The following is a 13,937-nucleotide window of genomic DNA, read 5'->3' as shown; positions in this document are numbered from 1 at the left end:
CCTACTACAACTAGTCCTGTAGTTTCCTAATAGGCCTACTACAACTAGCCCTGTAGTTTCCTAATAGGCCTACTACAACTAGTCCTGTAGTTTCCTAATAGGCCTACTACAACTAGTCCTGTAGTTTCCTAATAGACCTACTACAACTAGTCCTGTAGTTTCCTAATAGACCTACTACAACTAGTCCTGTAGTTTCCTAATAGACCTACTACAACTAGTCATGTAGTTTCCTAATAGGCCTACTACAACTAGCCCTGTAGTTTCCTAATAGGTCTACTACAACTAGTCCTGTAGTTTCCTAATAGGCCTACTACAACTAGTCCTGTAGTTTCCTAATAGGCCTACTACTACTAGTCCTGTAGTTTCCTAATAGATCTACTACAACTAGTCCTGTAGTTTCCTAATAGGCCTACTACAACTAGTCCTGTAGTTTCCTAATAGGCCTACTACAACTAGTCCTGTAGTTTCCTAATAGGTCTACTACAACTAGTCCTGTAGTTTCCTAATAGGCCTACTACAACTAGTCCTGTAGTTTCCTAATAGGCCTACTACAACTAGTCCTGTAGTTTCCTAATAGGCCTACTACTACTAGTCCTGTAGTTTCCTAATAGACCTACTACAACTAGTCCTGTAGTTTCCTAATAGACCTACTACAACTAGTCCTGTAGTTTCCTAATAGGCCTACTACAACTAGTCCTGTAATTTCCTAATAGGCCTACTACAACTAGTCCTGTAATTTCCTAATAGGCCTACTACAACTAGTCCTGTAGTTTCCTAATAGACCTACTACAACTAGTCCTGTAGTTTCCTAATAGGCCTACTACAACTAGTCCTGTAGTTTCCTAATAGGCCTACTACAACTAGTCCTGTAGTTTCCTAATAGGCCTACTACAACTAGTCCTGTAGTTTCCCAATAGGCCTACTACAACTAGTCCTGTAGTTTCCTAATAGGCCTACTACAACTAGTCCTGTAGTTTCCTAATAGGCCTACTACAACTAGTCCTGTAGTTTCCTAATAGGCCTACTACAACTAGTCCTGTAGTTTCCTAATAGGCCTACTACAACTAGTCCTGTAGTTTCCTAATAGGCCTACTACAACTAGTCCTGTAGTTTCCTAATAGGCCTACTACAACTAGTCCTGTAGTTTCCTAATAGGCCTACTACAACTAGTCCTGTAGTTTCCTAATAGGCCTACTACAACTAGTCCTGTAGTTTCCTAATAGGCCTACTACAACTAGTCCTGTAGTTTCCTAATAGGCCTACTACAACTAGTCCTGTAGTTTCCTAATAGGCCTACTACAACTAGTGCTGTAGTTTCCTAATAGGCCTACTACAACTAGTCCTGTAGTTTCCTAATAGGCCTACTACAACTAGTCCTGTAGTTTCCTAATAGGCCTACTACAACTAGTCCTGTAGTTTCCTAATAGGCCTACTACAACTAGTCCTGTAGTTTCCTAATAGGCCTACTACAACTAGTCCTGTAGTTTCCTAATAGGCCTACTACAACTAGTCCTGTAGTTTCCTAATAGGCCTACTACAACTAGTCCTGTAGTTTCCTAATAGGCCTACTACAACTAGTCCTGTAGTTTCCTAATAGGCCTACTCACCAAATATCTCAGGGAACACGTGTTCCTGTAAGACCGTCTTTGATATATCTGGATCTAGAGGAACTGAAGTTGTTTCTCTTGAATAAATAGGTGTATTTATATCACTGTCTCTGGATGTACCACCAGGAGATGTTTCCAGTAGGCTGCCACACTGGCACTTCTTTGTTCCCTCCCTGAACACAACAACCCATCTGTGCAGAGACGTTCACAACAAAGGCCTCAGAGACAAAGCTGAATAGAATATGTTTTTGTATAATGTTAATGTATTTATCCTAAAATAGCTGGAAAATAACCAAATTAGCTACAGAGGGGAAAAGCTGGCATGAAATTACCAGAAAATTGGGGAGTGTTCATTGAGTTCTCCACTTGCCATGTTTTATAACAGGAAACTCGTTGTTGTGGGACATAAATGATCTTGAATCAGGATGCATATTAGCCTACATATACAGTTCAAGTACATTGACCTTTACTTTGGAAACTGAGAACTAAATGAATAGTAAGACTTCATTCTTTTCACCTTTGATTGACGACAATGAATTAAAAGGGTTGTTTGTCCTCATAGCAGACCTATGTAACTCATATAGTCACCCTATGACAGAAACATTCAGGTAGAGATGAAATTCAGCGCCAGAATATGAACATTTATTTCAGATTTCGATCTGTTTGATTGTAATTTTAAGGCCATTTTGAAATTATAATTTAAAAACCAAAATCCCTGTTTGACGTTGACCCTTATAGTTGACACTAGATATTGTACTATAGGTTCAGTTTCTATGTCTGGTAATTACAGCGTATAGGTGGTTTAGGAGCTATATGACCAGGAGCTTTACGTCATATAATCTCCCCGGAGAGTAATATGCACTAGTCTACATCAAACAGTCCAATCTGGGCAATTATCTAAGAAAGAACAGGAGAGAGAGGGTGGAGGACAGGACTGGAGAGATTTGGGGAGTAAAACAAAGATTTACACACTTTGTGATGTCATGCTCAGCATTTGAACAGCTATCTCAGAACATAAATAATTACTGAGTTATAAATACATTCTCCCCATGGAGGTTTTGTTTGACAACCTATACCACATGACCTAATCTGAATATGAAGGGATGTCTCGTTTTTTCATCATTCACTTGATTGGTCTCTGATCTGACGTTCAATATCTGACTGTATTATACACGTATGAATAGTTGAACATTGAGCGTTGAAAGGACACAGCAAATCGGGAAGAAATTGTATTAGTATTTAGTATTTTATAAGTATCTCCATTAGCTGTTGCCAAGGCAGCTGTTACTCTTCCTGAGGGCCAAACAGGAACAAATCAACACATCACAACAAATCAAAACAATAGTCTACATCATAAATGAAACAACACATCACAACAAAACAACAGTCTACATCATAAATAAAACAAAACAAAACAACAGTCTACATCATAAATAAAACAATATATCACAACAAAACAATAGTCTACAATACAAAAACAATACATCACAACAAAACAATAGTCTACATCATAAATAAAACAATATATCACAACAAAACAAGTCTACATCATAAATAAAACAATACATCACAACAAAACAAGTCTACATCATAAATAAAACAATACATCACAACAAAACAAGTCTACATCATAAATAAAACATCACAACAAAACAATAGTCTACATCATAAATAAAACAATACATCACAACAAAACAAGTCTACATCATAAATAAAACATCACAACAAAACAAGTCTACATCCTAAATAAAACAACACATTACAAACAAAACAAGTCTACATCATAAATAAAACCACACATCACAACAAAACAAGTCTACATCATAAATAAAACAACACATCACAACAAAACAATAGTCTACATCATAAATAAAACAAAACAAAACAACAGTCTACATCATAAATAAAACAATATATCACAACAAAACAATAGTCTACAATACAAAAACAATACATCACAACAAAACAATAGTCTACATCATAAATAAAACAATACATCACAACAAAACAAGTCTACATCATAAATAAAACAATACATCACAACAAAACAAGTCTACATCATAAATAAAACAATACATCACAACAAAACAAGTCTACATCATAAATAAAACATCACAACAAAACAATAGTCTACATCATAAATAAAACAATACATCACAACAAAACAAGTCTACATCATAAATAAAACATCACAACAAAACAAGTCTACATCCTAAATAAAACAACACATTACAAACAAAACAAGTCTACATCATAAATAAAACCACACATCACAACAAAACAAGTCTACATCATAAATAAAACAACACATCACAACAAAACAATAGTCTACATCATAAATGAAACAACACATCACAACAAAACAACAGTCTACATCATAAATAAAACAAAACAAAACAACAAAACAAGTCTACATCATAAATAAAACAACACATCACAACAAAACAACAGTCTACATCATAAATAAAACAAAACAAAACAACAAAACAATAGTCTACATCATAAATAAAACATCACATCACACAAGACATTGTGCAATATACACATGTTCACCACTCCACCATTACAAATGTACAATATCAAATGTACAATATTACAACAATACCATTTTTAAAATGTGTGTGTGTCTTTTGATCTTACTTTGACATGAAGTATGATCAGAAAAGGTTTTTTGATGGTGAAGTGAGAATTTAAATACAAAGAAAGCAATATTTGTAAACAATTAGTAAACAGGAAGCAGTAGGCCTATAGCCATTCACTGTCTTTTCACATGGTGGCATTTGATTCACCCTAGCCTTCCTTCTTCGACACATTTACATGTGCATGGATGCTCTCACCTTATATATCTATGAAGCACACCACAGTGTGCTTTAGGTTACTCTAAGGCTGCTGTGTTTGGGAGGTGCCTGTCAGATGGTGACGTCTCCCGCAGCAGTGAGAGATGGCTGGGGTTGTTAATACGCCACGTCCCTGCTCTGGAGTAAATCTCCCTCCTCTCAGCAGGACAGTGTTTGTGTCCCAAATGGTACCCTATTCCCTATTTAGTGTATTACTTTTAACCAGAGCCCTATGGGCCCTGGTGAAAAGTAGTGCACTATGTAGGAAATAGGTTTCCATTTGGGACACAGCCTGCCAGTGTTACAGCCCTCAATGAGTCAGCACTCCTATTGATCTCACACTGAGACAGGCCTGAGCCAAAGATCCTCTAAAACTGAACCTGCTGTGCTTGAGAACAAGAGTATCTACTGCCCTCTGTAGGACTAAATGAGAACCCTTTTGGATTGATTGCTTTAAAAAGATTTCTGAAGAATAAGTGTAATATTAAGTCCATTGGTTTACTAATAGACAAATCAGTACCGTAAATTAAAATATTAATGTTCATTTTCTTACATAATTTCTCTAAATGAAGTAAATGACTGTTACAATGTTGATTGGTATGCAGGATATTTCAGAATGTGGTTTAGGTTGTACACAGTTAAAGCACAGACCAAAACCAACATATTGGTGTGACAAGTTGAAATGTTTTTAAAACAGTCCCGTAGGCCAGTAGACTCTTATAAGCTCTTAGCTTGTGAGACCAGGATGGTTCGTACGAGGCTAGTAGGCCAGTGGTTCCCAACCTTTTTCAGTTACTGTACAACCAACTGAATTTTGCTCTGCCAGGAGTACCCCTGAAGTACCCCGTCATGTGCATTTTACCAGTAGACCCATGGTCTCATGATACAGATTCAGATTCAGAGTGTTTAATAGTCACATGTACAGGGTTACAGGTGTGATGGCAGGGTACAGTGAATATCTTAGGCTTCGAGCTCCAACATGCAGGACAAAGTGAAATACAATAACGAAAATGGTAATAAAACAACAACAATAGTAATAGAAATAGCACTATATAATAATAACAACTGTAGCAGTGATGAATAAATAAATGTCCATGGGTTGGCGGCAGAGTAAAGACTGTTGAGGGGGTGTGGGGAATGACCATAGGGGGAGCAGCAGCATGATCATTGAGGGTGTGTGGGGAATGACCATAGGGGGAGCAGCAGCATGATCTTTGAGGGTGTGTGGGGAATGACCATAGGGGGAGCAGCAGGATGATCATTGAGGGGGTGTGGGGAATGACCATAGGGGGGAGCAGCAGCATGATCATTGAGGGTGTGTGGGGAATGACCATAGGGGAGCAGCAGCATGATCATTGAGGGGGTGTGGGGCATGACCATAGGGGAGCAGCAGCATGATCATTGAGGGTGTGTGGGGAATGACCATAGGGGGAGCAGCAGCATGATCATTGAGGGGGTGTGGGGAATGACCATAGGGGAGCAGCAGCATGATCATTGAGGGTGTGTGGGGAATGACCATAGGGGGAGCAGCAGGATGATCATTGAGGGGGTGTGGGGAATGACCATAGGGGAGCAGCAGCATGATCATTGAGGGTGTGTGGGGAATGACCATAGGGGGAGCAGCAGCATGATCATTGAGGGTGTGTGGGGAATGACCATAGGGGGAGCAGCAGCATGATCATTGAGGGTGTGTGGGGAATGACCATAGGGGAGCAGCAGCATGATCATTGAGGGTGTGTGGGGAATGACCATAGGGGGAGCAGCAGCATGATCATTGAGGGTGTGTGGGGAATGACCATAGGGGGAGCAGCAGCATGATCATTGAGGGGTGTGGGGAATGACCATAGGGGGAGCAGCAGCATGATCATTGAGGGTGTGTGGGGAATGACCATAGGGGGAGCAGCAGCATGATCATTGAGGATGTGTGGGGAATGACCATAGGGGGAGCAGCAGGATGATCATTGAGGGGGTGTGGGGAATGACCATAGGGGGAGCAGCAGCATGATCATTGAGGGTGTGTGGGGAATGACCATAGGGGGAGCAGCAGCATGATCATTGAGGGGGTGTGGGGCATGACCATAGGGGGAGCAGCAGCATGATCATTGAGGGTGTGTGGGGAATGACCATAGGGGGAGCAGCAGCATGATCATTGAGGATGTGTGGGGAATGACCATAGGGGGAGCAGCAGGATGATCATTGAGGGGTGTGGGGAATGACCATAGGGGGAGCAGCAGCATGATCATTGAGGGTGTGTGGGGAATGACCATAGGGGGAGCAGCAGCATGATCATTGAGGGTGTGTGGGGAATGACCATAGGGGGAGCAGTAGCATGATCATTGAGGGGGTGTGGGGAATGACCATAGGGGGAGCAGCAGCATGATCATTGAGGGGGTGTGGGGAACAAGTGAAAAAAAACAATACAAATTATAATAACAAAAATCTAGAATATATACTGAGCAAAATTATAAATGCAACATGGTCCCATGTTTCATGGGCTGAATTAAAAGATCCCAGAAATTGTCCATATGCAAAAAAAAAAGAATAGCTTATTTCTCAAAAATGTTGTGCACAAATTTGATTACATCCCTGTTAGTGAGCATTTCTCCTTTGCCAAGATAATCCATCCACCTGACAGGTGTGGCATATCAAAAAGCTGATTAAACAGTATGATCATTACACAGGTGCACCTTGTCATGATGCTCCTGTACTGCCCGTGTCTGAGTGATTGAAGAGGGGAGAACAGGGCATGGCTTGGATGGCTGGGGGTGCTGGTGATGTTCTTAGCCTTTCTGCGACACCTGGTGTTGTAGGTGTCCTGTAGGGCAGGCAGTGTGTATCCAATGGTGGATATGCCAAGTACCCAGTGTTCGGCTACATGTATCACCCTCTGAAAAGCCTTGCGGTCCGCAGTGGTAGAGTTGCCGTACCAGACTGTGATATAGCCCGACAGTATGCTCTCGATGGTGCTCATGTAGAACACTGTGAGGATCCTCAGGGACAGGACGTATTTCTTCAGCATCCTGAGGTTGAAGAGTTGCTGTCGTGCCTTCTTCACCACGGTGTCCATGCGGTTAGAGCATTTGACCTTCTCTGAGATATGTACGCCAAGGAATTTGAAGTTATTAACAGTCTCCACGGTGGACCCGTTGATGAGGATGGGGGCGTGTCCAGCCTGGTTCCTCCCGAAGTCCAGACTCAGCTCCTTTGTTCAGCTAACATTGAGGGAGAGGTTGTTTACCTGGCACCACGCCGTCAGAGTGCCTACCTCCTCCCTGTTGGCTGTCTCGTCGTTGTTGGTAATCACGCCTACTACTGTTGTGTCGTCAGCGAACTTGATGATGGAGTTGGAACTGTGTGAGGACCCTCAAGTACCCCTGTGGATAGCCCAGTGCCCCCAGGGGTCCTAGTACCCTCTGTGGATATGCCAAGTACCCCCAGGGTCCTAGTACCCTTGGTTGAGCACCCTAGATTTTACAATTCTAAAATCAGTGAATCAGACAGCCTAAATACATTGAATAAATTGGATTCTCAAACTTGAGCTGTCCCAGTAGGCTACATCATATTTTCTTCTGGATTAGATATTCCATAAACCTGTACCATACAGCTAATGACAGTACAGAATAGTTATAGAACCAACCACAATATAGAACCAACCACAGCATTACCCTACTTTTATTATTTTAGTGCACATTTTTGTTAATGCTCACTTTGCCAAAAGTTATGAAAATATAGCCAAACATAATTACATGATCAACATTTTAGATGTATTAAAAGTAATCCCAGTCCCACAATAAATAACACAGTGTCATCCTGCACTTTTAGAAGAAACAAAGTTCCAAATGGGTCTTCGGCTGGCCACATAAGAGAAGCCTTTTTTGTTCCAGGTAGAACCCTCTGTGGGAATGGTTCTAGACTGAACCCAAAAGGGTTATACCTAGAACCAAAAAGGGTTATTCAAAGAGTTTTCCTATGGGGACAGTCGAATACCCCTTTAAAGTTCTCGATGGCACCTTTTTTTCTAAGAGTGTGCGCACCTCAGCACCTACATGCACTAATCATGCCAACATGTTAAAAATGCCATTGCATCTTTAAGTGGTAGTGTCTGTATCCACACCCTGTCTTCCTGGAAAAGAGGGGGGGGGGGCGAGAGAGAGAGAGATGTGAACGCAGTCAACGCGCACCGTTATTGCTGCAAAGGGGGCAATACAAATCTCATACTTTCTGCTTGCAAGAGAGGAAATCAACTTTTCAGGTAAAGCAATAGTTTGTACTTTCTAGCGCCTAATACATTTTGGAGGGAAACGTGTCATCATATAGGCCTATTTGAGCATCAATGTCACTGGTTCGTGTTCAAGGACAGGTTCAGAATAGTGTCTTGCGTTTGGATTTTCGTTCTCCAGCTGCTGCGCATTTCATATTTTCGGTTCCAACTCAACTGGTCAGCTTGGCGATATGACGCGCCAGCACGATGCACCGCACCGTGTACGTATGTGTCGCCTATAGCCATATGATTTCCATATCAGTGGTGCTGTATTTAGGGTTGGGCTTGAAGAAAAATATGCACGATCTAATGCTGTTGTTCCGTTTTTTTATTTTTAAAAATTAAAAGTTAAATCATATTTATGTATAGGCTAGCTTATTTTAAACATTTTGATTAAACATTTTATGCATATATTATATATTGTTTATCATCGAAATTATGCTATAAATAATATCAGCTCATGAGGTTGCATGCTGTCCAAGGACAACCCAAAATGTGTCATCTTCATTGCAGGGTAGGAGTGTATTATGGGTGCCTCATTAATGTGCCAAATATAGCCTACTTGTGATTGCTATTGAGTTGTACTGGCTCAAATAACCTTTCTGTGCTGCGTGTAGATACACGTTTAAACAAATCTAATCATTTGAATAAACTATCTCAGCCTAAGCTATTCATTCCCATGCTACACTGTTCTTTCTCAGCTGAGGTGGTTTATGAAGACTCAGAGTGCCAGTGGGTCAACTAGACTCAAGGTTCTCTGTGTTAAGATGTAAAGACTAAAGACTTTGTTATACATACTTATTTCAATAGTTGCCATAGCATCACTAATGGACTTGGTGTCCTCTGACAAAAAATAAGTGAGACATTTCAGAGTCAATTCCCTGAGGATGTGGGAATTTGTATAAAGTGTTTTCCTACATTCAAACAAGCCCTTTTCTGTGGCCTATCTTAGAATGAGATACAAATGTGCATTTGGCAGCATTTTAAATGGCACCCTATTCCCTAGCCATTTCAGACACTGCACATGTCTGGGTAGATGATAGTAGATGATATAGTGGAAACTATCAGTAACCGTAATGTACCATCCTACATCTGATCCAAGTGATTTCATTAGACACACATAGGTAAGCAACTGCATGCTGATTACATACTTGGTGAGAGATAAATGCTAAATGTCCTGGGTCTTGATGCATGAGACATATTTTCTAATGCCGCCCTACTTTTGTGAGGAACAGATTGTGGCGTCACCATAGAAACAGAGGGAGGGTAAAGAAGTCCTGAGTATCCATGGGACTGGTTTGATTAAACAGATAGTTCACCTATGTCATGAAATTAAATGAAAAGAAGTCCATGTTAGACGAGACAGCAATCCCCACATTGATTTTGTTTACATAGCCAGGGCTGCCACCAGCTGCAAACGTTGGCAATCTTTACCCTAAAAAACTGGCTGAGTGAATGAACTCCAGGTATACAGGAATCCTGTTAAAATAACTTGAAATAAAATAATTCATCTATGTACAGATTATATATACCTAGTATATTATGCTCAAAATGTGTGTATGAGTTATTTCACTCAGCTCCCTTATGGAAAGACTATCCATCTTTGGTTTCACTTCTAACATGCTCATAATGGGGAGAGCCAGCAGGAATTCACTTCTCTAACATGCTCATAATGGGGAGAGCCAGCAGGAATTAACTTCTCTAACGTGCTCATAATGGGGAGAGCCAGCAGGAATTCACTTCTAACGTGCTCATAATGGGGAGAGCCAGCAGGAATTCACTTCTAACATGCTCATAATGGGGAGAGCCAGCAAGAAGGAGATGAGGAAAAAGAGGTCATTTCATAGCCACCGACAGGTCTGATTGGAGTGCCATGTTATAATGATGGATTGCATTTAGGTTTTTCACCAGTGTCTCAAGCACTTCATATTCTGGGGGCAGCTCACCCCATCTATACAACTGCTATTGAACACAGCCTGTGACTAACCCTAACCTAACCCTGTGTCCAGTATCCACACATCACTCCTTCAAAGCTCCACTCTACCACATGTAGCCGATACATCAACCAAAGTTCAAATATACATTGTCACTCATATTATATTTTTTACTCCCAACAAACTGTTTATTACAAGAAAATGCAAACATCATTGCAGATATTGTGTAACCTAACTCTCCAGACAGAGGATCTCTTCTTCTGTTGGGTTGTAGAAGGCAGCTGTGTGCTGTTGGGAGATGGAGGGGAATGAGGGAGGCGATGGCTGACTGGGTAAACTCTGATCCGTTAACACCTTCTCTCTCATAAAAAGGTTTCCTGAGAGCCCCCTCGTCTCCCTGTCCTCCTTCCGAATGTTTCTGAGCATGCTGGTTATCTGGCGCCGGCACTTGACCCAGTCTTTACCACATTGACGCATGTCTAAACGGCGAAACTTGGTGGTGACAAACTGTCTCATGGCAGAAAGTTTGTCCGGGTCCAGTTTGTTAAGGCCCAGTGCAGGGATGCCCTTGAGATTGCTGGTGGCGAGTTCACATTGGGAGAAGAGCACGTGTAGAAGGTATTGCACTGTTGCCCTAGGCGTCTGAAACTTGTGTGCGGTTCTAATTGTGCTTGCAGGAAGACGCACATTCCACTTCATGTAGCCCAGCCAAAGCAACTCATCCCTCTCTGTGTGTGTTATGCTTCTCTGAATTGGTTTGCCTACAACAGGTGTCCTTTGAGCTGACAGAGGAGTCTTCTGCAAAGGCTTGGCAGTGGTTTGGCTGCCAGGCAGATGGTTCGTCATTAGGTGGCTCTCTACTACGGCTTTGGCAAGCTGGATAGTTTTATCCTTGGGGTCATGAATTGGCAACCTGCGAGAGACATTGGTCACTTTGTCTTGACTAGTCAAGGGGCTACAGATTTCTATTTGGACCTGTTGCTCTGCTTCCTTAATCGACATTTGATCATAGTCCACCTCAACCTTCACAAAACATGAGTCCTCAACCTTCACAGAACATTGGTTGTTGGTTTTGGCAAGCTGGATGGGTTTATCCTTGGTTACCTGACTTGGGGGCCTGGAGGCTACCACCCCGGTGAGTGACATTGTGTTGACTATCTGGATGGGTTTATCTGACTTGGGGGTTACCGGTGAGTGACATTGTGTTGACTATCTGGATGGGTTTATCCTTGGTTACCTGACTTGGGGGCCTGGAGGCTACCACCCCGGTGAGTGACATTGTGTTGACTATCTGGATGGGTTTATGCTGAGCAAACAGACATGGTCGCCTGGTAGCCTTTATAATGTTGTTATGCTGGGTAGGTTTATCCTGGGAGACATGGGTCACTTTGTCCTGACTAGCCAAGGGGCTACAAAGTTCTATTTGGACCTGTTGTTCCTCTTCCTTAATCAACACTTGATCATAGTCCCCCTCAACCTTCACAGGACAAAGCTCCTCAACCTTCACAGAACATGACCCCTCAACCTCCATAAGACATGGCTCCTCAACCATCCCAGTACATTGTTGGTTCATACCATTTGGTTTAGCCATGCTTGGCACTTCTCTCACTGTATGCATTTGATTGTCTCTGTCTGTAAAGGTGTCAACAAAGAGAGGGGATTGAGATGTGCTATCTTTGTAAAAGTCTCTCTCCGCCCTGAGATTGACAGCTTCGACTTGCAGAGCATCATGCCTGGACTGCAAATCATTTAAGGACTTCCTCAGGACCTCACACGATACACAGGTGCCCAGGTCCTGCTCTTCAGTTTCTTCTGTGGCGTCAGCATAACTGTCCCTCAGGTCAGCACCTCCAACCTCACTAAGGTCAAGGCACTTCTTCTTCTTCACTGCCCTGTCATAGCTCTGCAGGTTTCTTTTCCCTTCTGTCTGAGCTGTGTTCGGACTCAAGGCATCATCCTCTGGGCGAAGGAAGAGGGATGGGGCAAAGTCAGGGTGGTCCGGATGTAGGTTTGGTTTTTCTGAAATATGAACTCAAATTAGGTTTCAGTCTCTTCAGACAGACACTTAAATTATTGCACTGGAAATGTGGTGTTCTACGCAGTTGCCCGTGTGAACTGTCTTTGACAGTTTACTGTACATCACTTCCTTCATGAAAACTCTGTAGCTTGCTCGCTCTTTGTCGGGAAGCCAACCACTGTCATAGGGAATGCATCAAACTGACTGGCCAGCAGATCGACCAGCTTGCTTACAGCTGCACTAGGGTCAGACAGGCTTGTTTAGATTAGAAATGGCTTAATGTACCTCAATCCAGGGATGGAAAATTAGTTGTTCTTCGAATTGTCCCATTATCCCAACTGTTACACCGAGAAGTTTGAGATGCTATTTTTTTGTTGCATTTGTTCAATCTTCTAGGTGTAACAGTTGGGATAATGGGCCAATTCAGAGAACAACGAATTTCTCAAATCTGGATTGAGGTATGTTTTCCATGCCATACCTCACCCCCTCAATTGTCTTAATCTACACCGGAAGCCTGTCCTATCCTAGCGCAGCTGTAAGAAAGCGGGTAGGATCTGTTGGCTACGAACTGACCATCAACTTACTTAAAACAAAGTGCCTCCCACAAATGCGAGAGGAGGTAGTAGGGTGCCAGTCGTTTCCCATTCGGAGTACCAATTTACCACCCAAACGGGAAGGCAGATCTGGTTCGGGGTTTTCAATCTTCACCATTTTTATCCAAGTTTTCCTTTGACTTTGAGCAATTTCGTTCTCTCCAGTAGAGAATCGGAAAAACCCTAACCCTCCTCCTTTCCGATATTGGGCCTTGCACCCCCAAACACAACATTGCATTTTGAAGGTCCGTAGCTAGGTGTTCAATTCTGGTGAACGACGTTAACTAACTAGCATTAGATAGTTAGCTAAGCTGTCGTATGTTTATGCCAAATATTTCCCCTGTGAATGCTTTGCGGGTTTCCGATTTCGAAGTTCTGCTGCCAGAACAGCCTTGTTTACAAATGTTACGATTTCGTGAAATATAACAAGCTGTAGAATATAACGCTAGTAGTTTTGCTGTTTTATGTTTTACTCAGCAAGCGTCTCAAACCGCGTCTTCAAACTGTTTTGGTATGACGACAGAGCCAGAAGCGTCCCAGATCAATCATAACCATCCCTATGTGTAGTTTTACGGCGAAAGGGGGATGGGCTAATGAAATTATTGGGCTAGTTGTTGGACCACCAAGGTAACGAGCTATGCCAAAAGAACACCAGCTCAAATTGTGGTTGCAATCGTAATTATGAAAT

General features: G+C 42.0%; 1 protein-coding gene across 1 annotated transcript; it reads right to left on the bottom strand.

Moving 5' to 3' along the window:
* Positions 1-2,869: 2,869 nt before the first annotated feature.
* Positions 2,870-13,714, bottom strand: LOC135552701 (uncharacterized). The gene is made up of 6 exons (XM_064984490.1): positions 13,241-13,714; positions 11,817-12,658; positions 11,427-11,662; positions 10,994-11,216; positions 7,132-7,646; positions 2,870-2,900 (listed from the first exon to the last, which is right to left on the bottom strand). The coding sequence occupies exons 1-6, from the start codon at positions 13,485-13,487 to the stop codon at positions 2,870-2,872; spliced, it is 2,094 nt and encodes a 697-aa protein (XP_064840562.1). The 5' UTR covers positions 13,488-13,714.
* Positions 13,715-13,937: the final 223 nt, after the last annotated feature.

This window comes from Oncorhynchus masou, chromosome 2 (genome assembly GCF_036934945.1).
Source record: "Oncorhynchus masou masou isolate Uvic2021 chromosome 2, UVic_Omas_1.1, whole genome shotgun sequence".
In the NCBI taxonomy this organism is placed as follows: Eukaryota; Metazoa; Chordata; class Actinopteri; order Salmoniformes; family Salmonidae; genus Oncorhynchus; species Oncorhynchus masou.
This window is presented reverse-complemented; position numbering and strand designations above follow the sequence as displayed.

Excerpts from the sequence above, each read along its gene's own strand:
- LOC135552701 (XM_064984490.1), bottom strand. The coding sequence starts at position 13,487 with ATGCAATGTTGTGTTTGGGGGTGCAAGGCCCAATATCGGAAAGGAGGA. Across the intron at positions 11,217-11,426 it reads CCTTTGCAGAAGACTCCTCT|CAATCTCAAGGGCATCCCTG; the intron begins GTCAGCTCAAAG and ends ACTCGCCACCAG. Across the intron at positions 7,647-10,993 it reads ACCTTTTTATGAGAGAGAAG|GAGCTGAGTCTGGACTTCGG; the intron begins GTGTTAACGGAT and ends AGCTGAACAAAG.